We start from the raw sequence: 27,930 nt of genomic DNA on the forward strand, positions 1-27,930 counted from the left end.
TCAGCATTTGGACAACACTTGCTTTCTTGCTTAAACCAAATTCTCAGCTGGGGAGAAATGGGGCCTGTAAGATTATCATGCCACTGCTATATAACAGGGAATAAATGTACTTAATCTCAACCAGGCCAATTGTATTTAAGTTTATACATTTAAGCCACAGGTTTGCAATTCTGGCCTGGTGTTTAATATTCAATGTTTTCTTTTTGTATTACAATTTTTGTCACATCAGTCCATGTGATTGCCTTAGCTGGCTGAGACGGATCATTGTTACTTTACATGTTTTGTACAAATTATCATGTTTAAAAATATGAAATGACATGCTGGACATCTGTCTTGTGTGGTCCCTTCATCAGCGTATTCAAAATATTGTGTCAGCTGAATAAAAAATTCCATAACCAAATGTGGACTGAGCATATTTTTTCATTGTTTCAGATATTAAATGACATGGTGATAGCCTAGATGGACGGTCAATCTGCCCAGCAGTTCATACATGACAGTCTGTGCCAAAGTAGTGGACAGTGCTAGCAGTAGTGTTTAGCAGTAGCATGAACAATACATTCACAGTAAAAAGCAGCAGCTGTTGTAACAGTGGTTTAATTTGGTTAAAAGCAGTTGAAGCTGTAACAAATGGTGCAACTGTTAGATAAGATACTATTTCAATGTAATTAAAAAGAAAATATTCGCAGTTCCAATATTTTGCCTTCAAATAAAGCTAAATAAAGTATAAACTGGTCCCAATGTGTCCTGTGGTTTTCCAAAAAGTAACATATATAGGACTGTAGTTTTTCAGGAAGATAGGCTTTTTTTAGAAAACGTTCTGTTATGTTGTCCTACATATTTGTAGGACAGCACAGATAGTGTTCCAGCAATAATCTTTGAGTTAATTCCAGCTAATTTGTAGTTCAGTTTCATTTAGGCAGTTATGTCCGACACGAAATTAATATTACAATTTATTTAAAGTTTAAAGGGAGGAGGTCTTTCAATTTGTTGTTTTGAGTGATTTTTAAATTGAGAAGAGCTAAAATTAAAATGACCTTATGTCATTATAAACTGGAAACATGTTGTGGAAGGGTTGTTAAGGGTTAACGCTCAGTCAGAATACGTGCTTACGTCACATGACGTATCGCGTCATAAGTCGTCAGCTCTCCGCCTCTGTTTCATCTGTCTGTGGTTGCTCACTCGCCAACTTTAGCCATGTTTCCCCCAGTTTAAGTTTGAGACATCTATTTAGGCAGCAAGTCGTTTTGTGTGACAGTCCTACGAACTACTTTATTACTTGTTGGTTTTTCTGACAGCCGAACTGTGTTACTTCGCCACTCGGAAAAAAGAGAGGGAGCAAGCTAGCCTCTCATAGCTAGCTAACAGCTGTTAAGCTTTCAGGAGACTAACGTCGCTGTGAGGCAGCCATACAGGCACAAAGGTGAGAGAGGGGCAGCTGGATATGTATTTTGTGATTTGTCATTCTGCTTAAACTGCATGTCATTAATGTGTTGAAGGCAGTGGTGGTGCTGAAGGAATAATAAAGCCTATTTAGCTTTAATAGCTCGTTGCTCTAATCGATAAACTAATTTGTCTTTTTTGTGAAACGTCGCAGCAACTCACCTGCATTTTCGAGTGTGTTCTTAAAATATTAATCTTGTAAACTAGTTTTCCGATGAAGACAATGTTAATGTTAACTAGCTAGCAGCAATACTTAAAGGGACGCCTTTGCTATTGCATTGTCAGAATTAATTCCATATAGCTTTACTTTAAATAACTTTTTAGCTGGGATTTTTGATAGCTTTCTCACAACGACCTCGTGTCAACTAGTTCCCTCCAGATAGAAATAAGAAGTATGAGTTTTTCAAAAGAGCCCTTCCAAGTGTTTATACCCATTTCCGCAACTTCACTCAGGGGCATGCGCACGGCTGTTCAAAATTCGTCGTTAGCTGTCCATGGTACTGAAGTGGAGATGATACGTATGTTGATGTATCTCAATAGTGTGATGAAAGCCACGTTATGTTTTTGAAAATATAGTATAGCACAAATTAAGTTAATTAAACAGAAGTATTTATGCATGCATTTTTTACAGAACAAAAAGCTTGATGAATAATCAACAGTCTGCCTTATTGCCTTTTACACAATGCATGTGCTTAAATAAAAGCTAAAATCAAGCAGTGAACATTCAGAGCTTCCCCTCTGGACATTGCAGCATAATAGCATGCATAACCATAAAGTAGTTTAAAAAGATATCCTTTCAATGGTTACCCTGACATCCTTTTACCTTTTAATTTATGTCTCTTTATAAGTCTTTGTATTTTACCAAAAGGCATGGACTTTAAACTTATATGAAGTCTTTGATTGATGTTGACTGTATTATAGTGGTTACTACTATCCACTGCCTGCAACCCCCATTTTCTAAATCCTTAATATATTTCATTGACAATGTTGTAAAGCTGACAAAATGTATAAAGGTTCACCTTTGAGAAATTGGAACCATTTATTTGTAGCACTTTCACTGTATTAATAACTTATATGATTGATTGAAGATAGTGTTTATGATAGTAGAGAATGCACATTGCTGGAATGGACCACTGTTTCACATTTTGCGTTACACATTACCCTAATTTTAGGAAACAATCTGGGTTAGGCTAATTGTGTCTCTCATTTTTCTTAGTGCAGCTTCTATGACCTACAACTGTCCGCCCCGATCAGAGGATGTATCCACCTTCCAGAAAGGACTTCATCTCTCTGACACTCAGTGATCCACACAGTCACACTTACAACAACGCCAAACACAGGAGACAGTCCTGCTGGAGGGTGAGTTGTCCTTGTTTTACACAGAACTTGATTTTATACAGTTTTACAAGTTTGTCATAGAAACCCTGAGTTTGAAGCAACAAAGCATGAGCTTGTGTCAAACAGTTTTTTGACAAATTCAGCCTAGACTGCTGTCATAGGTCGACTTTCATCACACAATGCGCTGATCTGCCTTTGTACCACCCTGTATGCCACTGCCACATCATAAAGTAAAGGTTGAAAGGGGTGAAAGAAATGGATAATATTCTATCCGAACATATCATCTGTATGTTTTGATACATAGGCAAAGGTGATATATTAAGGCCAGACAAGGCAGCTTTATACATAACGAACATTTCAAACAGAGGTAATTCAAAATGCTTTGTATAGAAAAAGAAATGCATTACAACATCACTATAATGAATAAAATCAATTCAGATTAAAAGTTATTGGTAAAAATGAGAGTTTATTAAAATAAGTCAAATACAGTTTAAGTTGCTCCAAATGCAAATTGGAGAAATAAAGTGCAATCTGGAACAACAAGAGAACAGGAGAGCACAGGAGAACGACTGAATTTTTTAACTTCAGTTTCAAATTCAGTGCATTTATTATCATTAGGAAGCTCAATCAATTTGCAGTATAGCAATCTCGGATCCCATCGGCTATAGTCTGATGACGATATAGCCTCTGGGGACAACTGGGAACATGCTGGGCGTGAAGCCAGCGGTTAAGGATAAACCACTTTCTTTTCCGTGTGCTGCATTGTATGCAGAAAAAGAAACTGTTTTTCTTGTGATTGACTTTAGTTAACGGGACTTACCTTTGCTAAAATTTTAACATCATGATGCAGATTAGTAAAAAGTGAAAATGAACCTTTGTCAGGTCTGTCCTCAAGAGGAGAAGGAAAGTACTTTTAAAATGCTTGTTTTTGAATGGAGGTTGGATCGATCATTTCTGATACATTTGAGGAAGTCGGGAAATCTAAACGCTGAACGGCTTTTCTGACACTGTGTCAAGGGAATTTATCTCAATTTGAATTTTAGATCTAGATCAGATTGTGAGCTGAACTTGCTGCAGATGTTTGTTTATAGAGATGAAGCTAAATCATTGTCAGATGACGCTGATGGGAGCGGGGATGTCATTACGGCGGATTACGTTCTGTTTGCTTTTGCTCTCCACACAGACTGTTTTCCTGCATACGCCGCAGCCTGCTGATACATGATTGGTCAATATTACTCGGACTGCAAGCGTAGTACAAACGGAAACCAGAACACTTGCCATCTGTAAAATCCATGTCCCTGCCTACAGATTCTACATTTCTACGTATGTAGAATCTGTAAATAGGGATTAGCAGTATAGTAGCTAAAGCAGCTATAGCCTGTTTGAGTGAGGCTCTGACTGTATCCTTCTTGTTCTTGCAGTTTTTTTTGATTAAAAGGGAAACATTGAGGAAATCGTGAAGAAACATATCAGATACAGATGCTCGATACAGGTTCATTGCATTTGCAATTTAAAAAAAATGATGTGTGATCAAAGTCTCAGTCACCACCTGAACCTAACACAGCACCTTTGGGAAATTTCGAAGCTATCTCAATTACCATCATCAGACAGCAAATGTGTGATTACCTTCTCAAATTAAAGGTGTTCATCCATGCAGTAGCATTGCATGAAGAAACTGAATACAAAATCAAAACTATAATGGAAACTATATATTGACATAACAAAGTGGTAATGTCTGTTTTTTTTTTTTTAATAAACACGATAAAATTTAAAAAATAAATTGATGTAGCAATCACGAAATATCATAACAAGTTCTGCATATTGATTTGTCACATTTTACACAATGCTGTGATATAATATAGGCTAATACAACCGGAGTCATAATGTCATATGTCCCAGCCCTTGCTGAGGGGTAGTTCAGTACCAACAGAGAGTGTGCAAAAAGGCTTCAGCTGTAAACACAAGCTGCTTGGTTATGCTTCTGATCATTTCGTTGAGATAGAGCGTCTCCGTTTTTATGAAATATATCTTTTTTTTTTTGTAACAAATCGATTCGTGGCTTTCAGTCTTCCTTTCATACTCCTCCTTTGTTGTGGAGCAGCCTGCCCCGAACTTTCAAACTCCTCAGATAAAAGCCTCCGCTGAGCGCATTATGTGTCTGATTACTACAGTGAGATAAAACAAATTCTGTTCTGTCTTTTTCCCGTCTCCTCCACATTTTCTTTAATCTTGTTATCTTTACTTTGAAACTTCTTCAGCCCCTCTCATCTCCTTTTGTTGGTTTTGATCTTCAGGTTTTGCAGATATCGTGATGCACTTGTCATATCATGTCTCTTACTTTTGTTTGCTTTTCCTTTGCTCAGGGGGCTTTCAATGTTCCCACATGTTTCCTCTTTCATCCTTGTGCAATTGGACCTACAACCTCCCTCACATAGCTTGGTCATTCACAGATTACTCAGTGTAACACTGTATTAATGTCAGTGGCCTAGAATGGAAATGCTTGGCTTTCATCAAGCAATGAGAGATTTCTTTTCTCTATATGTTCACAGCTGTAATTAACATACACCAACCACACCATTTGGCATCCAACATTTGATACACCTGTTATGTGGGTTTACACAGCTAAAAATGTGCCTCAGCCGTCAATGTTATAATTTTTTTCTCTCATTAATGTTCTTGCCCAAAGCAAAATGAAGATGATAAATAAATCCTATGAGGGATTCATGAACCATGCATCAACAGCCAAATCTGTTCTTACCCACCTGAGGATGTTAATGAATTGAGTTTGATTTTAAATTGGATGCCGTGCAATTTCCACAGGGAAATGCCCCAATAAACCTGTATAAGGGATGCAAATGTGCTTTCTGTATAAGATACTGCACTGCACCACTGACTGAGTGCTTACCAATGCGCCAAACAATCTCCAGCAGCCTCAGATCCAACCACAACCGTTGTGAAGCATGAAAGAGTAATGATCCAGAATGTAAACGTTTGATATTAGGAACCGAATGAATATTGTTCATTTTTCATCGGTGTTCTTATAACGTAAATTGCTTTTTTATCATCATTGTACCCCTATGTATACTGCCCACTTGTGGCGTGTTTATAGCAAACGCAACATGCAGAGACTCAACGTGGCCTATAATGATGGCATGAGAATGCTTTTAAAACTTCCAAGATGGTGCAGTGCTAGTGAAATGTTTGTAAATGTTGGGGTGCCGAACTGCTCTGCTGTGATACGTAATCTTATGTACAGGTTCATGTGCAGGTTGTCAGTTTCAGGTAATGGTATTTTAATGTATTAGAGTAACTGTGAGAGGAGCTCAGTGCGGTTCTCGTCGAGATTGTGGAGCCACTGGCGCTCAAGTCTGTACGTACACACAGCTACCTAATGTATGTACCTTTGTGTCATAATCTAGTTGATGCCTCACTTGATGTACTAGTTTATGTATTTCTGTATGTATTGTCTGTTGTGTTTTATATATATATATATATATATATTTTTTTAGTGCTATGGACCACACGCTGTGTCCTTAATAAAGTCTTATTATTATTATTATTATTATTGTTTATATTCTACAGCACAAAACCCAAGATGGCTTTTGGGTGTATTGGCTACATGTGGTGAAGGAAATTTTCATATTACATAAAAACAAGTGGAAAGTGCACATGTATTGAAGAATGTCGGAAGATCTTAAATTGTTTGTATGCAGAAGTAAAGATCAAATTAATGTTTACCCACAATTCATGCTTGAGGCTCGTCCGGTCCCTGCTGTCGAAGTTTTCTAAAATGTAACAATTTTTTCCCCCCATAAAATCTGCTCTCACCCATTTTTGCTGAATTGTTACCCTTAAAAGTGGTATGAAACCTTGATTAGTATTAAAAATCTTACTTTATTTTCCTCCTGTGAAATCTACAGATAACATGGTGAATGTAAGAATAAATCCTTATCAATCATCATTTCCACACAATTACTTCTGCCACGTCTTTTTTCAAAACAGCGAAACGGCCTGGTCAGCTCACATAAATGTTTTTCATTCTGTTCACTGAATTGAAAAGGCAAACCAGCGCTCTCATCGACGGATCTGTAACATTTTATTTCAGCAGTATATCAACAGACATTTCTTCTCTAAGGCCAGCTTTATAGCAGAGACCTCAATCTAGCCCAGCACTCCCCCAGTGCATGTGGGTCGTCAAATTTGATGACGGTTTATGGTTCCTGAAAAAACTGTTCTCTGCAAATCATGTTCCTTAGATTGGCTTCTTGGCTCGGTGTTTTCACCTTACACAGCAAAATCATAGACATTTATCTTTATAATATAAAACCTTAATTTAACTGGAAAATCACATGGAGATTAAAACCTCTTTTACAAGTGAAAGGTAACAAGAGGACGTCTTTCTGTGATTCACATTGCTTTTGTTCAGCATTTCCAAAGAGAGCACGTCAGGTGAAGCTCTGGATGTTTCATTGGTATGTGTGTGAGTGATTGTGTTTTCACAGCAGCAAACCTGCTGAGTGAGTTTCCCCTCCTCCAGCTTGGTGCAGATCGAGGAAATGAATCATTGTCGGGTAGCTCTCCACACAGAAATCTGAACTTCTTTCACAGCCTTCTTTCCTGAAGGGGACTTGCTTTGTTGCCATCACATGACACATGAAACCTGACATGACACCTGTCGTCACATCATTGTAGTTAAACAACAGCCAGGCAAATTCCATTAGGTAAAGAAGACTGTGGCATACAGTGTAAAGCTTCTGGAACAATGCAAGTAAACCAACCTATGGAGAGAGGTGTAGATTATGTCATAGGTGCAGTATGTGATCCAAAGGTCAAGATTGAACTTTCAGGCTCAAAAATGTATTTCATTGAATTAATACCTATTATGTATAATACCTATTTTTTTCTGTCTTTAAACTCCCCGAATGGACTCCTAATTTAAGTTCAAATGCAAAAGAAATGTAGTTCATTAAAGACCCCCTCCAGTGAAAATCAAGTGTTTAACCTTGTAAACATCTCCATGTGGTGTTTTTCATGTGCTACAAGACATATCAGGGACAACATCAGCAGTCATCTCCATGGCTGGGCCTGTCTGCTTTTAAACTGCAGTGTACCAAGGACATGCTGAACAACACGTTTCAGATTGGCAGGTTTGAGACGTCACTAAGGAGCCAATCCCGTTAATGGACGGATGACACTATGCATATCATTATGTGCAACCTATGGCAACCACTTACTGTGCATTCACACAGAACGCGAAGCGAATATTTGCCTCTCGTGCGAGTTTGACTGCCAGATCAAAATTTGCGGCAAATTTGAGGCAAATATTATAACACGTGACGTGAATTCGCTGAGGAAGTTACATTTTTTCAACTCACGCAAATTCACGTTGGAGTCATTCACGTCACGTCATTCGTGCCGCCTCCTTGATGTATGGAAATTCGCGTCTGCTTGCATCATTGCATTGACTTTGTAACGTTACTCCTATTAATTACTACATTTCAAGCTAGCTAAGTTTCAACAAGTTGCCACTAAACGATGGCAGAGGCGGGTTTTGTTTCCGGCTGTAATTTTGTACGAAAGGAGAAACTGCCTTGGGAGGATTTTTACAAGGTAATTAAACTTATTTTGCAGAAAAACTCCTCAGACACAATTTATCATTCAAAGCAGAGCATTTTATATGTCTTAAAACACGACTGGACCTGGTCTTGTTATCCACTCCATTTGCAGCAACATAGAATAAAGGGAGAGGACTCTCTGGAAGCTGACTATATAAAATGGATATGAGTGATTTTCACTTAGTTACAGTCATACAAAAAATAGGAATCACTTTTTATCCTCCTGAGACCCTGATGAAAAAGGTTTTTTTACATAATTTTAGGTACTTGAAATAAATTAACACATCTTTTCCCCCTTAAATGTTATTTATTTTTCACACCATGTCCTTTTTATTGGACACAGTGCTAGTCTTTTACAGAAAAAGTACATACTGCGGAAGTACATGCATCCATACATTTTAATTACTCCGTTTTCCCGTGATAACGAGTCATTTGTGGTCGTTTTCTCGAGATCTCGACTTATTTATCTCGTTATCACGAGATAATGACGCGGCTCCACTATAACGTCAGATGATTGTAAGTCGTATCCCCAGAGTTGCAAAGGTATGAAACGAACATAGAAACAGGCTCAACTTGCCTCATTAGTGTGGGCACTGGCAGCATGGCATGTCCTGGTCTGTAATATCAGTGACCAGCCTGTTGCTGTGTTTTCTAGATCGCTGGAAAATTATCCCGTTATCACAAGAACACCAGGTTTGTTATCTCGAGATAATGGGAAAAACAAGTCAAGATCTTGAGAAAAAGAGCAGGAATTATCACGGGAAAACCCAGTAAATAAAATGTATGGATGCATGTCCGCTAAAGGCATATCATTTTCATTACATTTTATTTGCTCTGCATTTCTAGTTCATATTTTTAAAGACTTGTTGAAGACAAATTATCTCTGTTCATTCTCCCTTGAATCTCAAATAACTCTCAAATAACTAAAACGTCAGAACCCTGGTTTACATTTCACTTCAAATTAGGGTTGGGTGATATGGCCAAAATCCTATGTCACGATATATATCACGATAAAGCATGTTTTCTGGTAATTTAACAAATAAGTAGTCTATATGAAATAACCACATGGTAAAGCCTGTTTTTGGATAATCCTGTGTGAATTAAATACTTGACAAATACACAGTACTGAGTTTCCATTTTTGCTTGGGCTGAGCCTGAGTCCTTTTCTGCACACTGTGTCTGCCCTCTGTATGTTAATTAACAGCGCCCCCCTCTTTGGCTCGCTCCAGGGTCACTCTCACGTGCAAGGCTTAGCACATCAAGCGCTGTCAAAATGACTTAGAAATGGCTTTAAAGCATTTCGGCCACTGATTTTTGCGACATCACAATAGAGACAATATAGAAAAACAAACAATATATACAACATATTTTGATGATATACTGTATATACCGTCATATTGTGCAGACCTACTTCCAATCAGAGTCAATGGGCAGCAGCACTAATATGATCCTTAGGCTCTTTCTCAGCTGTCTATATCTTCTCATGTCCTGACAGCTTAATATGTAACTTTCCCTGTGTCATTTACAACTAAATCTTATCTGCCCCAGTCAGTGCTCTGTTTAATATAAGTATTGAAAATGGTTGAAAATGAGGAGAAGAAAGCCCCACTGTCCCTCACGTAGGACATGGGTTAAAATATGTATTCTGAAAGGCTTAAAATTAACACCTATAAAATCATGAGACGATATACACCTCTAGAAGAAGAGTCTTCTACTGTATATGCAAAACAACATCCTCATGACCAATAGAAACAAAGTATGTTTAAAGTGTTGATTACTTACCCCCCTTACTACCATAGAATGTTTGCACTGCAACAGCAGTCATTTTGAAACAGGAGTTGTGCTCTGTTGGCCACGATCCCATGTGTGTTTCCACATTAGAAAGCCCAGAATGTACTTTTCACAGTACATTAGGACTAAAACAGATTGCATGCATGTTGTGTAAAGGAAAGTGTCACGTCCCCCACAGAGTAACTGCAACTCTAATGATATTGTCAAATAGAAAAGTATTGAATAGGGTATTTCCAAACCCAGTTTATGTGTAAAAGATGCACCATTGGACTGAAATGAATAAGTTGATGTTGTTATGTTGAATGAACTATTAGCAAAGTGAAATGAAAATGTCCCCTGAGATAGAGTCGTCACAGCCCGCAGACGATGGCTCAATAGTTTCGTGGTGTTGCACAGGTGTTAATTAGAGCAGGTAGCAGAGTGGTACCTCTCTGCCTGTTAGTGCTCCCCCCCTGAGAGACCCAGGCTCTGTCTCTCCCTCTGCACTGCCGGTGAATTAGGTTAGATTGTTTATTTGTGAGCAGTCAGGTGGAGCGAGATGTTGAGTCTATACAGGGTAAGTGTTTAAAGCTGTTTTAAAAGGAAGCATATATAGATTTTTAAATATGAGGAGCATGTTAAAGTCTGCTAACAGGAGCTTGTGATTTAAATACAGAGCTGTTAGACATGTCTGTGTATATTTAGCCCCATGTTTTGTTTATCTGCCTGCAGAAATGGAAGCAGCTGTCTCGGCTCCAGCGAAGCCTCATCCTGTTCCTGCTGGCCCTGCTGATGATATTTGGACTGGTCTCCTATCCCAGCCTCACTGAGCAGTGGAGAGGTAAACAATGCCTGCATGAACACTTCTCACACACACATACTGGCAGAGAAAAGGTCTGTCGTTAATTTCATAGTACTGTTGCATGACTAGTTGATTCTGGTGGCTTGTATTGCCTGTGTGCTGTGTTTGGAGGTGAAGCTAGATTGCAATAAATGAATAAATCTGTGCATGAGACTGTGTGATTCTATTTTTAGATTTGTTCTTGGGCTCATTTCTGTTTGTTCACACTTGCTTGCCTAAACTCTTTTATACTTCTGCATGTACTGTATTTGAGTTTCAGACCACGTCCTCACTAAGATAGCTAAATCTGAAAATGGCTCTATCTCTCGGTCTTTCTGTTGGGGCTTTCAATCCACAATACGCTGGCTTCTTTTTTTTTTTAACAACTGAAAACGGAGCTTTCTGAGAATCCCTCTCGAGGGTGCATATATCTGAACACAAGTTGCCTTTTAGCGCTAAGAAAACTTGGAAGAGGATGATTGCCTGTGTGCCTGCTAAGGCTCAGTCAGAGTGCTGAGTTTGGAATAGGCAGACAACTTTCTTTAGCCATCACTGAAGAGTCTATTTAATGTTATGTAATGCACTTTGTCAGACGACATTAGAATCACAATGTACTGAAAGCTTTGTAACATAGCTAGTAGGCATAGTGTAGACTGACGACGGACTGAACATTGTTCATTGTGTGTCTGTATGTGTGTGTTTGTGTGTGTAGGGCTGTCTGACGGAGACAACTGGCTGGAGCTGAATGACAGAGAGGTAAAGGCCGTTTTTCCAGGTGTGAAGCCTGTATTAGGTCAAGATGCAGGTCTGGCTGCTGTGGCAGGGCCACATGTGGGACCAGCTGTAGGGCGAGAAGCAGTTCAAGGGGCTGCTCCACCTGCGCATCCGGATCCTGGTCCGGGTGCTGGTCCAGATGCTGTGATTGAGCCTAAAGGACCAAACGTGCCCATTTTACCCAAGCCTCCTGTTAAGGTTAGTGTTGTTTCAGTGTCACCAATCAATGAACACATGAAGTAAAAATGCTTGAGTTAGCCAAAATTTAAAAAAAATTACATAAAAATAGCAAAGGTCTGCCATGTGAATTACACTCAGGCACATTAAACGTAAATAACACATGCCTTCAAGTTATAAGTAATCTCGAAGATTTTAATTTAAATAAATGTCTGTTAAGTCTCTGTCAATCGCCGAATGAGGTAACACAATGGTGACTGAGCCTATGGCCCACTGATGAAGGCCTTTGCATTTGCAGTGTTACAGATTGGTTGTCTGTGGCGACTTATGCGAAAAAAATCACAAGCGGCGCCCAGTTAGTGACGCGTTTTCCATCAACCAGTTGTGGTTGGTCTGCCAGAGAGGGTAGGCGGAGCTAAGCGGCTGCTTTTCCGGTAATCTACTATGGCTGAACAAACAGACAAAAAGATGGATGACTACAGATACAACTTCAAAAATAAGTGAAAATCCAAAGAAACAGAAACAAACTCGACTCTCAGATGAAGCAAACAGTCTAAAAAGGAAAGCGACCGTCAGCCAGGAAAATCAAGAGTTACAACCGGAGCCAACCGTGGACGTCACACATGCAACACTGTCTGGATATCTGGGAAGTGTGCTGCCGCAATTACTGTTATCGCCATAGGTGTATAACTGTTCTGCTACAACAGTGCAATTAGTCTGTTGTGATTTGGTAAAATGTATCATTAAAATAATATTAATTTGTCTTATTGGTATTGGTAGTAAAAAGGCACTTCCATCACTAGTGATACTACATCTTTCTTGATGTGCCACAGGTTTGTAGTTACAGGTCTTGAACTCTTATGATACCAATCACCTGATATGTTGTCCTTCATGTTTCTAACTCTCTCTTGCTTTTTGTTTTTTTCACAGAAAAAGACATTCACAAACAAGAGAGGTCCACCGAGCCTGCAGAAAGAAGGAAATGTGTCAGACACAGTTGGCGGAGAAAAGCAAGAGCAAGAGATTGTTCAGGATGAAGGAGAAGAGGAGGGGAAAGAAAAGAAAATTGTCAGGTGATCTGTTTGTTGCTTTCTGTTTTAAACCTTTGAACAGCTCTTCAGAGGGTTTGGGAATAGAAATGTAAATGACGTGTTGAAATGATATTGCTCCGACGACGGTAATCAAGCATTTTCTCACTGCACACAAGCCCTGTAGACTTTGTTGCAGTATTAAAGAAGCAGTTATAAATAATTCAGGCGTGAGACAGGTTTTCACTTTTGTCATGCAGCTGGAGAGGAGCAATGATTGAAGCCGACCAAGCTACAGAGCCTCCACCCTCAGCCAACGAGAAAGAGCCTGCAGCTCCGCCAGCGCCAGCCAACCCTGCTGACTCTGTCACTCTTGAAGGTCAGTATTGAACTCAAACTTTTGGAATTTTGTTGGAATTCTTACCAAGGTCTTTATACAGAGAGTGAATACAAGAAATAAAGGCACAAGGTTTGCAAACTGCAAGTATCCATAGTTTTTTATTTTTTACAATAATTTACTACATATCGTGCAAATAAATATTTATCCAAAGCTCTGAAAGCCCAAGGTCACGACTTCACTGACTTCATGTCTGATCAACAGTCTGTCACTCTCTATTGTTTTCCTGTATCACTGAGTTATAGAGATATGTGATATCTTTCTTTCTGGGTCCACAGAATAACTTTTCATCCCAGACAGATTCTTTAAATTAGTGTTTTCCAGCTGTGCCCGTGTATGCTGCTTAAAGCCCAACACCTTTTCTTTACTTGAAGTTTGAAAGATTTCTAAGCTGCAGGATAACACCCTGCTGTGCTCTAAGCAGAAGTGCCAACATATGACTCAGAATATTCCTTCTAATATAAATGACAAGGAAATGTTATTTGAAGAAAGACGTGAGGCTTTTAAGATTACACTTTCATATCTCATTAATTCTTTTGTTTGTAGTTTCAACTGGAGCTGTGGACAGACTGGAGACAGTGCGCGATACCTTCAGACATGCGTGGAAAGGCTATAAGAGCTACGCCTGGGGTCACGATGAGCTCAAGCCCATCTCCAAGTCTTTTGGGGAGTGGTTCGGTCTGGGTTTGACTCTCATTGATGCGCTGGACACCATGTGGATTTTGGGCCTAAAAGAAGGTACAGCATGTAACAAACTTTCTTCAATAAGGATAAAAAGAGAGAGATAAGATGTGCAGTTCTGGTACAGATACCAAAGGCATTGTTAATGCGTCTTAGCCATTATTTGTGTTCCCTGGCAAAAATGGGTTTTTTTTTTATTTAATCACATTTTTCAGTTTTGTACAAAATGTGACATCTCTGAGGTAAGTTTTGGATTTGGTTATAACAGACTTAAAAAGCAAAGTGTATTAAAGGAGCAATTCGCCCCCTGGTAAAAGCCACAGTCAGGCAAAGCTGGTGTTCTCTGTAATCAATAGAAGCAATAATAATTAAAATTGGCGCCATAGCTGTGGAGAAAGTTGTACAAACAGCTTGTGGTTTCGCCCATTCTACATTCCTACAACACCCAGCCTGCATTGCGCCCCTCCCTCCTAAAGGAACGGCCCAGCGAGAGACGCTGGAGTGAAATGCTACCGTTTTCCAGTCAAGGACATTGATCGCTGCAGGCAATGGCTCAGAGCGGTACAGAATCTGAAATACGACGAGAATATAACGGTGGTTATATTCTCAGCCTGGGGCTCGCAGCTACATTAGCCACTACTAGAATAACACAACCTGTCAGCATTTGAGATCCATTGTGGATATTTAGGAAAGTTTTGACAAGGAAGAAAAATGGACAAAATATAAAAGACATCTCTGGTTCTGCATCAGAATATCTTTTCCTATCCATAGTGAGTCCAACAATGTTACAGGAGTGCAATTCATCACCAGTGGAGCCTCAGTCTGTTGCTGAATTTGTGAGGAAATTACTTGATGATGTCACTCGATGCAGAATCTTTGGAAAAAATGTCTTTGATCTGTCATGTAAAATAATTGTCATCAAATGTAATTCTTTTTCTCCCTCGTCTGTTTCACTCTTGTAATCACACAGAGTTTGCCGAAGCAAAGGAATGGATAGAGAAAACACTTACCTTCGACAAGAACGTGGATGTGAATCTTTTTGAGACAACCATTCGTGTCCTCGGGGGTCTGCTGAGTTCCTACCATCTAACAGGAGACCAGCTCTTCTTTGACAAAGCTGTGAGTCAGCTCATAGCAGAAGAAATCAGATTCAAACAAATGAGAATGTAACCCAGGGAGTTTAAGCTTATCTTATCCAGCTTATAGAATTTAAGAGGTTTAAGATGCCTCCTCTGCTTCAAGTGAACAGGTGACTTCAGATTTGTTGTGATTGATGTTATGATTAAAGCTGCATTTTTTAAAATCGTTTCAATTATACGTTTTCTTACAATTCCAAAAAAGTAATTTACCCCTGTAATTGCATTTTATTCTCTCCACTTGAAGAAAGATCTCGGGTCCAGGTTGATGCCTGCCTTCAAAACTCCCTCAAAGATCCCATTCTCAGACGTCAACATCGGGAAGGGAACCGCACACCCCCCTCGGTGGACATCAGACAGCACGCTGGCCGAGGTCACAAGCATCCAGCTGGAATTCAGAGAGCTGAGCCGCCTTACCCAGGACCCGCAATACCAGGTCAGGAACCAGGAGGGCCTCATTTGGATTAAGATGTAGTTGTGTGTGTGCAAAATAGTTTTGGTTTAACATTACTTCCAGTTCTCTGAGATAGATTAAAACATAAGATTGAGGAGGTAAATATAAGTATTTCCTGGGATCAGAAAAAGGGTTCAAACATCGGGAAGCATACAAAATTACCTGATGGTGATTAAAGTGACAAACATGAGCTTGGGTTTGCTTTGAATCCATCATGTTTTCATTTTATGAGGGAATTATTCCACAAACATGAGCGTGGACATATTCACCCTAGTCTGACATGAACTTAAAAAATATTCCATCCATATTCTAAGAATTTAACCATCATAACCTTTCTATGAGCCTAACTTTATCGAAGTGTGAAATTACTTATAGTTTTCTACTGATAAAGTGTTAAACACTATCTTACATACATGTTAGCCCATACATCAGTAGTAAGCGAAGTGAGGCTGTTGGATTTATTATCATATTTTGAGATGGACTAGATGGTAACCCTTTTTGAATCTTTCCAGGATGTTGCTAATGAGGTAATGAGGCTGGTCCACAAGCTGCCAGGCAAACACGACGGCCTGGTGCCCATGTTCATCAACACCAACAGCGGCCAGTTCACCCACAAAGGACTCTACACACTTGGCGCCAGGGCAGACAGCTACTATGAATACCTGCTCAAACAGTGGATCCAGGGAGGCAAAGTGGAAGACGAGTAATTCCAACTTTTAGAACTTAATGTTCTGTGATCATGAGAGAAAACACTGGGGTTAAAAGCTGCACAACAGAAACACAGAAAAGGCAACAATTAAGGCAGAACAATTAAAAACAACACTAATGTAGAGACGTACTGGGAAAGTACCAACTTCTGAAGTACTGAGAAAGGATAACATGACCTGATATGACATGTAGTATAAGTAGAGTTGTACAGCTTAAAAGTTGTAGCTACTTGAAGCCAGAGCTGGGGAATAATTTAATAATCAATTTAATTTAATCATATAAAAGTTTGAAGTGGAATCGTATTTTAATTATATGATCATATGTTTACATTTAACTAAATTATGTAAATGATTCCAAGAAAATTAGACGTAAATAAGTAGTTTCTTTTTTATCCCATGTGAGTACTGTAGTGTGGTTTGATGTAATGCCTATTTGATGAACTCACTGCATTTCACCACTTTGGTCATTGTTAAATTCACTGTTTCATTGATTTGTCATATTCTGATACATGTCAACATCAACAAAATAATTTGTGATACTGACTTCAATCATGTTGCAAGGCCTAAAAGGAATTTACTATGGAATAATTCATTTGTCAAAATAATTCTGAGTAATATTAAGCACTACAACATCTTCTGTTTCTTTTTGGTCCAGCCTGTTGGAGGACTACCTTCAGGCCATCGAGGGAGTGAAAAAGCACCTTTTGAGACAGACGGGGCCCAGCAGGTTGACCTTCGTTGGAGAGTTGAACCAGAACCGCTTCAACCCTAAGATGGTACAGATCCTCATCTAAAATCAATGTGTTAAAAAAGACCCCCTCCAGTGAAAATCAAGTGTTTAACCTTGTAAACATCTCCATGTGGTGTTTTCACAAGACATATCAGGGACAACATAAGCAGTCATCGCCATGGCTGGGCCTGTCATATCATTATGTGCAACCTATGGCAACCACTTCGGCGATGCGCGAGCCAGCTGTAACCGTCAAGTTGCCACTAAATGATGGCAGAAACGTGTTTTGTTTGTGGCTGTAATTTCACAAAAGGAGAAACGTAGTACATAGTGGGCGGGGCCTATGCAGATTCAGGAATTTTAATGAGGAAGAAGGAGGAGATGCTTTGGGAGGATTTTTATAAGGTAATTAAACATATTTTGCTGAAAAAAACATATCAGACACAATTTATTTTTTCAAGCAGAGCATTTTATGCGTCTTAAAACATGATTGGAGCTGCTCTTTAAAGTATTGTTGTGCATATTATACATGGATTGTGTAATACATGGAGCGATGCTAGTTCAGGCAGGCAACTCGAGCTACACTGATTTCACACTCAACATGCATCACTCTCCATACTCACCTGACAAACACTTCCTCTCAATTTGGCGGTCGATTTAAGCTGCAAGATTTCCGGTGTCTCCCTCTGCTCTGTCATTGTAGCTTTCATCCACCTGCAGGCTCCGGCTAGGGGGAGTTTAAGATATTTTTTCAATACTCCTCAAATTTCTGCATGTTAAATACATTTGCAAGGAGTGATGAGGTTGGAGCCTAGACGCCAAACAAGAGCTATGTTCTGCTGCTTCAATAAACATTTCAAACTATTCCAAACTTGAGTTGTTGGACTGAAATGTATTTGTGGCTGACTTTGGACTTTGGCGTTTTTTAAGTCTGACACACAACACAAGAGCCCTGACTGTCAGAGGATATTTCGTACACTGCCAAAACTCAATGAACTCGCATCCACAGACAATGACCGCCTTGTTAAATCAATAAGCCTTTGGGCCTTTGTTGAAGCAGTCGCTCTACAAGCTTATGTTCATTCAGTCTTTCTCTCTATCAGCCAGTCCAATCAATTCCAGCTCTTATCATTATCTTTCATCTTTTATCAGTCTCCTGATTGTATCTGTCTTTCTTTCTTGTCACTTGACAGGACCACCTCGTGTGCTTCCTGCCAGGAACCTTGGCGCTGGGAGCCCACAATGGCCTCCCGGGGGACCATATGGATCTGGCCGTGCAGCTGATGGAGACGTGTCATCAGATGTACAAACAGATGGAGACTGGCCTGAGCCCGGAGATCGCACACTTCAATTTGCAGGCCGGCGACGGGCGTGACGTTATTGTTAAGGTGAGGCTAACAGCTGAAACTTTTTGGTCTACCTTTCTTTCTTAATCATGCAATTATAATTATAATATACTTTCTGAACCTTTCGTATTATATAATCCCTTTTTTCTATAATATCTATATCTATATGTATTGTGACCGTTGCATTCATTTAAAAATTTAAGATATAAACTAAAAACCAAGAAAAATGCTCTGATAGGCGACTGATTTCTCAAGGCTTAAGTTGTCATACGAAAGTACTTAAGTGGGAAAAAACGTTCCTCTTTATCAAATCTCTGTCTATTTTGAAATAGATGTGAAAGCACCGCCTTTCTTGAAGTGTCTTATATTCAGGGTTCCCACGGTCATGAAATTCCTGGAAAAGTTAAGAATTTTAAATAACTGTTTTCCAGGGCTGGAAATGATTTGGAATTAACGGACTGTTTTAGAAAAGTTTGGAATATACATTTTTTTGGCTTTTGTTTAAAATATGTTCAAAAATGGGGCACTGGTTTAGATCAGGTGGTAGAGCAGGCGCCCCTAGAGGCTAAAGTCTCTTAACTCCCGGTCTGCCGATCCATTTGGTACATGTCGTCCCCCACTCTCTACTCCCCACATTTCCTGTCTCTCTTCAGCTTTCCTATATAATAAAGGCAAAATGGCAAAAAAAAATTCAAAAGAAAGTGTGCGTACCTGACTACATTTGGAGTTGAGCCGTACTTCAAGTCGCTTGTTGTCAGAGAGGTGTCCACAGGGCCGGCTCAAGGCATAGGCGATATAGGTGGTTGCCTAGGGCACCACGTTTTGGGGGCGCTGGCTTCAGCCTCAAACAACTTTTAATGAAGACCCAATGTTAAATTCAAGCCTACTGCAAGATTGACACCTTCACTCCCAACCTTTCTCTCTGCTCCGCTCGCATTAACCGTCACTCTGCCGCTCTCTCTCTTACTTTCTGGACCACTCACTCAGTGCACACTTCCCGGAACAAGTTACAAGAGAGAGGAGAGATGCGTTCAGGTCCAGTTGGAAAAACTCAAACTCGAACTTTTAATAGAGGGGAGGGTAAGAGGCGTTTTGTCGTACAATGTATGTTCTATTGTTTAATAAGCTCACCCTTCTCGTCTAATCCCGGATGTGATACAGACAGACAGACAGACAGACAGCATATAATAGAAAGGGAGGGGAAGAGAGACAGCAGCATGTGATGGAAAAAGAGAGAGAGGAAAGAGACAAAGAAACACTATCTTAAAAAGATTATTGTGAGTGTCTATGAATGAAGAAAAGCCCCTTATAATATCACAGTAAACTAATGGTAACTCGTGAATTTCACATTTTTCCAAGTCACGTCAATAAATGTTAAATTATAGCAGTTGAGGTACACATTTTAAATGTTCAATGATTATTTTGAATGTAAATAAAGAGTGCATAAAATTGCATCAAAATAGAGCTTTAATTAAAAAAATTCCTGGGGTAGAACCCTCCTGACCCCCCTACAACAATGTCCTCATATCCTAATACAGTATAGTAAGCTTGATCAATCTTTATCGCAATATCAAATCTAATAATCAGGTCTCTTCTGGATAACTGGGTTTCACACTGGCATGCACAATAACCTCAATTCTCTGAGTACTGCATGTAGACACAAAGGCATTTGAATCCATATTCCATGCTACATTTTTGCTACAATAAAGTCATGGAAATGGGGTAAAATATTATGGAAAAGTTTTGAAAATGTATTGGTAAGAATGTGTGGGAACCCTTTATATTGCACATTCTGTAATATGAAATACACTCAGTGAGCGAGGGCCGGCCGCTGACTCTTGAGGGAGCTTGCTGGATAAAACTTTAATCAGCTAGTCTAAATTTGTCATGGGAGTTTTGAGCATAACCTTCCTAACCCTCCTCAGTGCTCATTTTATTTTGAATTAACTTCTCTTGGGGTTTTTTTGAGGATCCAATATCTCTGTTCTCATCTCACCTGCTACTTCCATTAACCTCCATTATAATATGAAACGTTTCAGGAGCTCATTCTAATTCCAGGACTCAAAACTAAGGAAATGAATGTCACGTTTAAAAGACATTATAAATTTACTCCCTTCATTTAATTTGGAGTGAAATAAACACAGTTGGAAATATTAGTTTGTTCTGTGTTGCATGGATGGTTGGTAATACTCAGATTGGTGTACTGCTCAGTTATATATGCTCTTATTTAGGTCAAGTTAAACAAAGTGAGACATTAAAGAAATACTAAAGTGAGATCAAGTTCAGGGAGGAACTTTAAAGATCTTTTACATTTCGTTTTAAAGGTAGCAGTCACATTTAGGGAAGCTTTCCCTAAATGTCACTGGAAGCTTTCTATATTACTTGACTGTACATGATTGGAACAATAATTAATCTCTCATCTCACCAAAACTGGTAACTGGTAACTGGTTCCTTTTATGTTCCCCTTAAAGTTCAATGAAGAATGCTGAGCAGTGTGTGCTTCAATCAGTTACAAGCAGTTTTTTACTTCTATATTCTGTAATGTTAACTGTACACATGCTCACTGATGATGCTAGCTTTATAAGATGTCTTGTAAAAGGTGTTTTCGTTTTCTGTGGGATTCCCAAGTTGATAAAGGCTTAGTGCTTTATTGTATTTACTTTATTTTTTTTAATTGTAATTTAAGTTCTGTTTTTATCCTCCAGCCTGCAGACAGACACAACCTGCTGAGACCAGAAACAGTGGAGAGTCTGTTCTACATGTACAGATTCACCAAGGACACCAAGTACAGAGACTGGGGATGGGACATACTGCAGAGCTTCAACAAGTACACAAAGGTACAGACAACTGATCAGACTTAGTTTGTCTTAAGTTTAAGTGACCGCAGGGCATTATCAAGGCAATTTTGTCACTGTATATACAAAACCTACTGTGAGGAGGTTTTAGCTGGTTACAAAACAACCCATTAACTTAAAGATTGAGCATGTCATTATTTTTAAAGCCTTTCACTGCTGTTACTGCGACTGATGAAACAATTAAAGCATGCAGACCATTTACAAATTTCCCGGTTAAAAGGAGGCAGTACGAGTACAAGTTTTTTTAAATCCTAGTTTTAAAAAAAACAAGAAGAAGACAACTAATTAAAGAACAACTACAAACTTAAATAGTCCATGATGGGGTTGGGAAAAAATGAGTCAACCTCGGTCAGTAACCGATCCTGAACTGTTCCTCTGAGCTCTGACTGAGCTACACTGATCAGCCAAAACATTACGACCTCCTGCCTAATATCGTGCTATTGCTACGCAGCCCCATACGCAACAAACTGCGATACTCTGTGTGCTCAACCATTTGAGCAATTTGACCTACAGTAGCTCTTCTGTTCACACGGGCCAGCCTTCACGCCCAATGCGCATCAGTTAGCCTTGGCCGCCCATGACCCTGTCGCTGGTTCACCAGTTTTCCTACTTTGGACCTCTTTTGGTAGGTACTGACCACGGCACACTGGGAACACCCAACAAGAGCTGCAGTTTTTGAGATGCTCTGACCCAGTCGGCAAGCCATCACAATTTGACCCTTGTTAAAGTCGCTGAAATCATTTCACTTTCCCGTTTTTCCTGCTTCCAACACATCAGCTTCCAGGACAAAGGGTTCACTTGCTGCCTAAGATATCCCAGCCTCTGACAGGTGTCCCAGGAGCGAGATAATCAATGTCCTTTATGTACTTAAATGTATCAAAAAAAAATACTCGTACTGAGGAACCAAATCTGTCAGCTGTATGGAATGATTAAAGAGTACTTAAACATGTTTTACAAAGTTTCCTAGTTATAAATCTTAGTTGGCAACAGATATGTTAATCATCAAAACCTAGACGGATCAAAATCCTCACGACACCAGGTGTACTGCTCTTGTCCACAGGGGTCAACAAAATCAACACTAAAGGAAAGTTTCTCAAATGCCTTTTAAGCCACATCAGTCTATATGCCTGCAGGATTTAAATTGGCTCACATCCAACCACAAATGCTAAATAATTTCATTTAATAAATAGCACATACAGTGATTAACCAATCAGAAGTACTTCCTGGAGTTTTGTATCAAAAAACCACCTGACCAAACACCTCCACTTCTGCAGGTGCCTGATGGTGGCTACACCTCCATTAACAACGTCCGTGACCCCGATAACCCTGGACCCCGGGACAAGATGGAGAGTTTCTTCCTGGGTGAGACTCTGAAGTACTTTTATCTGCTCTTCTCTGATGACATGGAGCAGCTCAGCCTAGACAAGTACATCTTCAACACAGAGGCCCATCCGCTCCCCATATGGCCCTCTCCACCTAAGTGATGTCATCACACAAACAAGCTGTCTATAAGGATCGGGCTCGCAGAGTCCTGTACGTATCAAAGGCTGTGATTGGCTCTCAGTCAGACACGACTCTTCAGCAAGCGTCCAAGCTGGACTGCTGTGTTGAGCAGTAACGCAGATCTGTGCCGTCCACTTTTACTGTGATACATTTTCATGTCAAGGAGTTTTTGTTGTTTCCTTTTTCTTTATTTTTCCTAAGGAAAAGGTTTATGCAAGAGCTGGTCTCGAATGTAAAACTTTTTATAATCAGGTCTGAGTAGCTGGCACTAACAGGAGACCAGGAAGGAGACAGTGGGAGGGCTTTAGTAACTGGGTTACTTGGTTGTTTCATGTATTTATATATGTGGGAACAACAATCATGTCATCCATGAGTTTGTCTTGAAATCAGCAGTCACCCTGCTCTGTCAGGTGTCGCAGCTGTGAAGGAATCCACAAGTTCATTCTGTTAATTCATCAACGTTTACGGTGCAGCAATCAATAATGGAAATCTATGGAGCATGTTCGGCTGAATTTATATGTCATCAGCTTGCTCTGGTTGAGGGATCGCACATTATTTGTAAGAGTCTTTGCTGTGACAACAACCGTGCACTTGCTCATGTATAGAAATGACATTAAAGAAGTTTTATTTCGTTATCATGTCATGTTGGGACCTCTGTCCCCCGTGTTGTCTCATCTTAATTGATTAGGGCTGCTACAGTAAAGTGTCCAGGGACTAGTTCAGTTCTGAGGCCAGTGCCTTGTTGGAAGGGAAATGCAGAGTATTCCTGTAATATGTAAAATGTCTTTATTTAGTTGAAGACACTGAGTGAGGTATAAGACAGTTTGTGACTAGCAAGGAGGTATACAAATACAATCATTTCAAACATTATCTGTGATGTATTTTGCATCTTAGCATTTTTTGTTGTTTGTGCGTGTATGAAACTCCATCACAGACCTTTTTTTCAGTTTAACAGATAAGGGTTTCTTTTTTGGGGACACTGCCTATAAAGGTTTTGTCACTAACATAAAAAAGGTTTTTTTAAGATTATTTTTTTGCCTCTTGCCTTTATTGGAGAGGATAGCTGAGGACAGACAGGAAGAGGTTTGGGGATGACATGCACCGAATGATCGGCAGCACACATGTTGCTGCGATCAGTGCATCGAGGACTGTAGCCTCTATACATGGGGTGCCTGCTCTACCAACTGAGCTAAACCAGCGGCCCTAACATAAGAAAGTTAAATAACTTCGATGCCCCAGAATGCATTGCACTTACAGCAGCTTGAAATAGATTTCCTATTAGGCTGTACCTTTACATATGTAGCAGTGCTCATTTCAATTCTGAAAGATATAAAGTGAAATATGGTTAAGCTTACTGCACATCCACATGTTTGGTTGTTGTAGTGTGCCAGCTTCAGAAAGGGAAGAATTTGAGTCATGTTTATATATCCTAAAAGTTTGAAAGTAAAAGATATCTACATTTCCTGTCCTGCACACATAATGACGTTTTGTTTTGTTGAAGAATGTTCTGTGATAATTATTACTGCTTTACTTTAGTCCCATCCTGGTGTTGATTAGCTTTGTTTTTATTTGTACTTGTTTGACATTATATGAAGGAAATTTTACAAAGACTGCCATAAACTCTTTAAAGGGAAATTTGATCAAATTAATTATCTCTGTTTGCTACCGTTTCCTGTCAGTAACAATATGCATGCATCCATTCATCCATCTTCCTATCACGGGCGACTTGCTTGAGAAATGAATTTTATTGAATTGTTTTCTTCATACTTGAAGTAGTTTGATACATTGCTGTTTAGCAACCTAATCCATTTGGGACATGGTGTACTGTAGGAGCTGTTTTGAAGGCAGCAGGACCCACAGTCTGTTCTCCTTCCAACGCTTCCATCCAAAAGCATCCAACTTTTTTCCTGCAGTTGTTTAAAACTGTTCATGTTGTAACCGTTCCACTTTATCTACACGAATCTGTCTTACAGAGAGCCATATACTGAACCACATCGTTGATTGTGCACTACATTTGCCAATGCTCTGCTGTGCCTATTTAAATGTATATCGTGCTATGGTGGTCTGGTTCTGTTTTAATTGCTGCTGTATCAGTGGTGTCTAATTGTGAAGTGCTATGAGTGAAAGTTTAATTTATGAGTTGTATTTTCACTTGGGACGTCTGGGTGACAAAACAAACAGGCTGTAAATATTTTAGTGTAAATTGTTTCTAACTTGTCTACTGAATCCAACCTGTGTGTCTGATGATTCTTCAACTTCTGCTCTTAATATCCTGTTACATCATGTGAAATACTTCTGTTTTAAGTTGATTAGATTTCTTTATTTCCACTTTTCTTTCACTGTTTTTCCCCAATTCTTGCTGGCAATGAAGCATAGACCTCAGACGGAGCTGCAGAAATGTGGTTGTGGCTCCAGATTAATTTCTATATTCCTACATGTACTTTATGTGTGACACTACACTGAAGTTTAATCCTGTACGCAGCTGGGATTAGCTGTTTAACATTAATGGAGACAGATATCTGATAAAGGATTGATCATCTGAGGTCTTGAAATCTCTTTTGCTCCAAATTGCTCGGAAAAAACATTAAATATCTTAATTAGAAAATTAAAGCCAGACATTGATGCGAGAAGAACATCTGTACTACAACCTGAAAGCGGTTCATTTACAATATTTCATGGGTTATTAAACCATAATAATTCCTGATGCATCAGCAATGGTGATTAAATTAAGGGTTTATTTCAGTGCTGTGTTGAGGACGTGGGACGAGACATGCATTAGACGTGTTTCTCTGTTAACCTTGAGTGTTAACGTGACAACATTCAAACCAGACTCGACCTGCAAAGTGAGTTACAGCTGTCATTAGGTCCTGTCATCCTGTTACTTTGGTTTGAGAAGCATCTCACATTTCTAATATGATGCTGCCATGAAGTCCACGCCTGACAGCAGCCACAGAAATTCAGCCATCCATGAACAGATCACATGCATTGGTGAAAAAATTAACTAATTTGAAATGAGCTTAATCTCATTACCAGTTAACATTTTTGACTGATGGGTGCAACATCCTCACTTCGTTGTACAGAAGTCAATCTGCACACACTTTGCACACTTTAGAGGATCAGGCTGGTGTTCCCATGTAAATAACAAGCAATGTGTCTTTCAATACTTCCACTTCCTGTGCCTGTTTGAGGCACTCAGCTACAAGACATTTGGCTCAGAGGTATAGGAGGTATTCTCCTCAAACAGCTTAGCACTGTAGTTTTAGCAAAGTTACTCAACAGGGAGGAACAAGCTAATTTGTTCGGGACTGTTTTCAGTCGTGGATTATTACACATTTTGGGCTCGTGTGACTGTTTACTGCAGCAGGATGATGTGTGTCAGATCAAGTGAAGATAAATGATAAAAAGATGTGTGTGTTTGTTCATGCTAATGAAGGAGCTTATTAACTGGAGCTACAGTGTTGCTCATAGATTAGTTTTTAATACGTTTTAGACAACGATGGAGAAATAAGACTTTGGACACACAGGCAATATTTGACCATAAAGAAACACATTTAGCTTGACCTTTATTCAGTCATTGTTTTGTGAAGTTTTTTGGTTGTGGAAAAGGTTTCTGAGAGTTACTGTATTTTCTGTCCATATAAATGTTTTCTTTTATTTGTCAGGAAGCGTTAACGTCAGATAGTCCTGACTATTGGTAACAGACGAGATAGAAGGACAGGAATGACTCATTGAGCTGTTTGAGCTCCCACAGACGCTATCAAAATTCCCTTTGCTCTGTCATTGAATATTTTAATTATTTTTCATGGCTGCCTTATTAAATGATTTTTTACATGATTATTTTTTACCGAATTGGTCTGTCTGATCCCCTTTTTAATTATAGAATTTTAAAAGAAGTTAATTGGATTCTTAAAGGTTGTGTTGCAAAATCTGTGAAGTTTTTTTAAAAATAAATTGGGGGTGTCAGGTTTTGATATACAGTTTCCGTCTTGTAAGAAAAGTATTTAACTCTCTTATATTCGCTGATTGGCTGAATCTTCCACTTGTGATGATTTTCACTGAATTCAAGCCATAGCAAAATGTCAACTCCTCTACTTTACACACACAACAAAACATCTCGCCTGCAGAGTTTTCTGCCTCAATGACTGTGACCCTTTGTCAGGGGCCACAGACACGGATCAATATAGTTTTTACTCGTTCAATTGATTACTTGAGCCATGCTGGAGGTAAATCACATCTTGACACAGCGAGTCGTGAGTCAATAACTCATCTGCATGTTTTGAAGACATGCTGACATGTAAAGTATTTCTTTTAAATAAGGTTATTAATTGTTTTACACTTTTTTATGCAAAGTTCAGTTTTCATCGCTGAGACAGTTTCTGCAGCTTCTCATTTTCGTGTTTTGTTTTGAGATCAAAACAACATATGTCTTTTTTTGTGTCATTTGTCAAATCCGCTCGCTGTACAGATGACTAATTGAGCACTTTGTAACTCAAGTCGTGGCTTATTGCAACGCTCACCCAATTTAAACTTTCTGCCAACTACATTTTTAAATAAAGCTTTTCAATGAATATTTTGTACCGTTTCTTGTCCTGACTTCAATATTTTTAAAGCAAAGCTTAAAGACGTTCAGTGTGCATCAAACAGTTCCACATCGTAGCCTCCGGGGCGGCATGCCTTTGCCTCTTAGATCTTTCTCTCAGAACTTCATGTATGTCTTTGTAGTGTCTTCAGAGTGACTCAGACAAATGTTGACGACAGAGCATGCTTTATGGAAGTCTTTTCTTGAAGGTACTTTGTGAAAGGTGAAGTGAAAGAGACAGCTTGTGAAAGAAATTTCAACCCTTTGTACCTTTAGAACTCCACTCACCTGGACTATTGTCTGCTAGAAAGTTTTCAGAGGCCAGCACCCAAAACCCTGATGGGCATGCTGGACATTGTGCATCAGCGTCATGTGAACTAAGCGATGAAACTGTCCTCTCTGTGTGCGGTTGTTGAACCGTAATTCAGCAGCACACAAAGCCAGATCCAAAAAGGAGTGAGTTTGACTGGAAGTTTGGAAAAAGTTGAATTGCCCGTACAGAGTCCTGACCTCCAGCCCAGCCAACATGCACTGTGTGCCAAGGTGCGTCACCAAACAT

General features: G+C 39.4%; 1 protein-coding gene across 2 annotated transcripts; it reads left to right on the plus strand.

Annotated features, from left to right (window-relative positions):
- The first annotated feature begins 1,160 nt into the window (after window positions 1-1,160).
- On the plus strand, window positions 1,161-27,360 carry man1b1a (mannosidase, alpha, class 1B, member 1a). 2 transcript variants are annotated; one of them, XM_069677328.1, is made up of 14 exons: window positions 1,161-1,420; window positions 2,657-2,799; window positions 10,896-11,004; window positions 11,717-11,976; window positions 12,886-13,028; window positions 13,244-13,362; window positions 13,927-14,118; window positions 15,032-15,180; window positions 15,445-15,633; window positions 16,164-16,354; window positions 17,014-17,134; window positions 18,282-18,476; window positions 21,140-21,271; window positions 22,564-27,360. In XM_069677328.1, exons 2-14 carry the CDS (start codon window positions 2,698-2,700, stop codon window positions 22,771-22,773), a joined length of 2,112 nt encoding a protein of 703 aa, XP_069533429.1. In that variant the 5' UTR covers window positions 1,161-1,420; window positions 2,657-2,697; the 3' UTR covers window positions 22,774-27,360. The 2 variants fall into 2 exon arrangements, with proteins under 2 accessions (XP_069533429.1, XP_069533430.1); XM_069677329.1 differs by having other exon boundaries at window positions 2,662-2,799.
- Window positions 27,361-27,930: the final 570 nt, after the last annotated feature.

This window comes from Semicossyphus pulcher, unplaced genomic scaffold (assembly GCF_022749685.1).
Source record: "Semicossyphus pulcher isolate SPU_LCO1_2020_fin unplaced genomic scaffold, fSemPul1.0.p SCAF_28, whole genome shotgun sequence".
Taxonomy (NCBI): Eukaryota; Metazoa; Chordata; class Actinopteri; order Labriformes; family Labridae; genus Semicossyphus; species Semicossyphus pulcher.

What these genes read in the sequence shown, in the direction of transcription:
- man1b1a (XM_069677328.1), top strand. Translation starts at nt 2,698, where the DNA reads ATGTATCCACCTTCCAGAAAGGACTTCATCTCTCTGACACTCAGTGAT. An exon ending in AAAGAAAAGAAAATTGTCAG is followed by an intron (nt 13,029 to 13,243) that starts GTGATCTGTTTG and finishes TTTGTCATGCAG; the next exon opens with CTGGAGAGGAGCAATGATTG. An exon ending in CCCAGGACCCGCAATACCAG is followed by an intron (nt 15,634 to 16,163) that starts GTCAGGAACCAG and finishes GAATCTTTCCAG; the next exon opens with GATGTTGCTAATGAGGTAAT.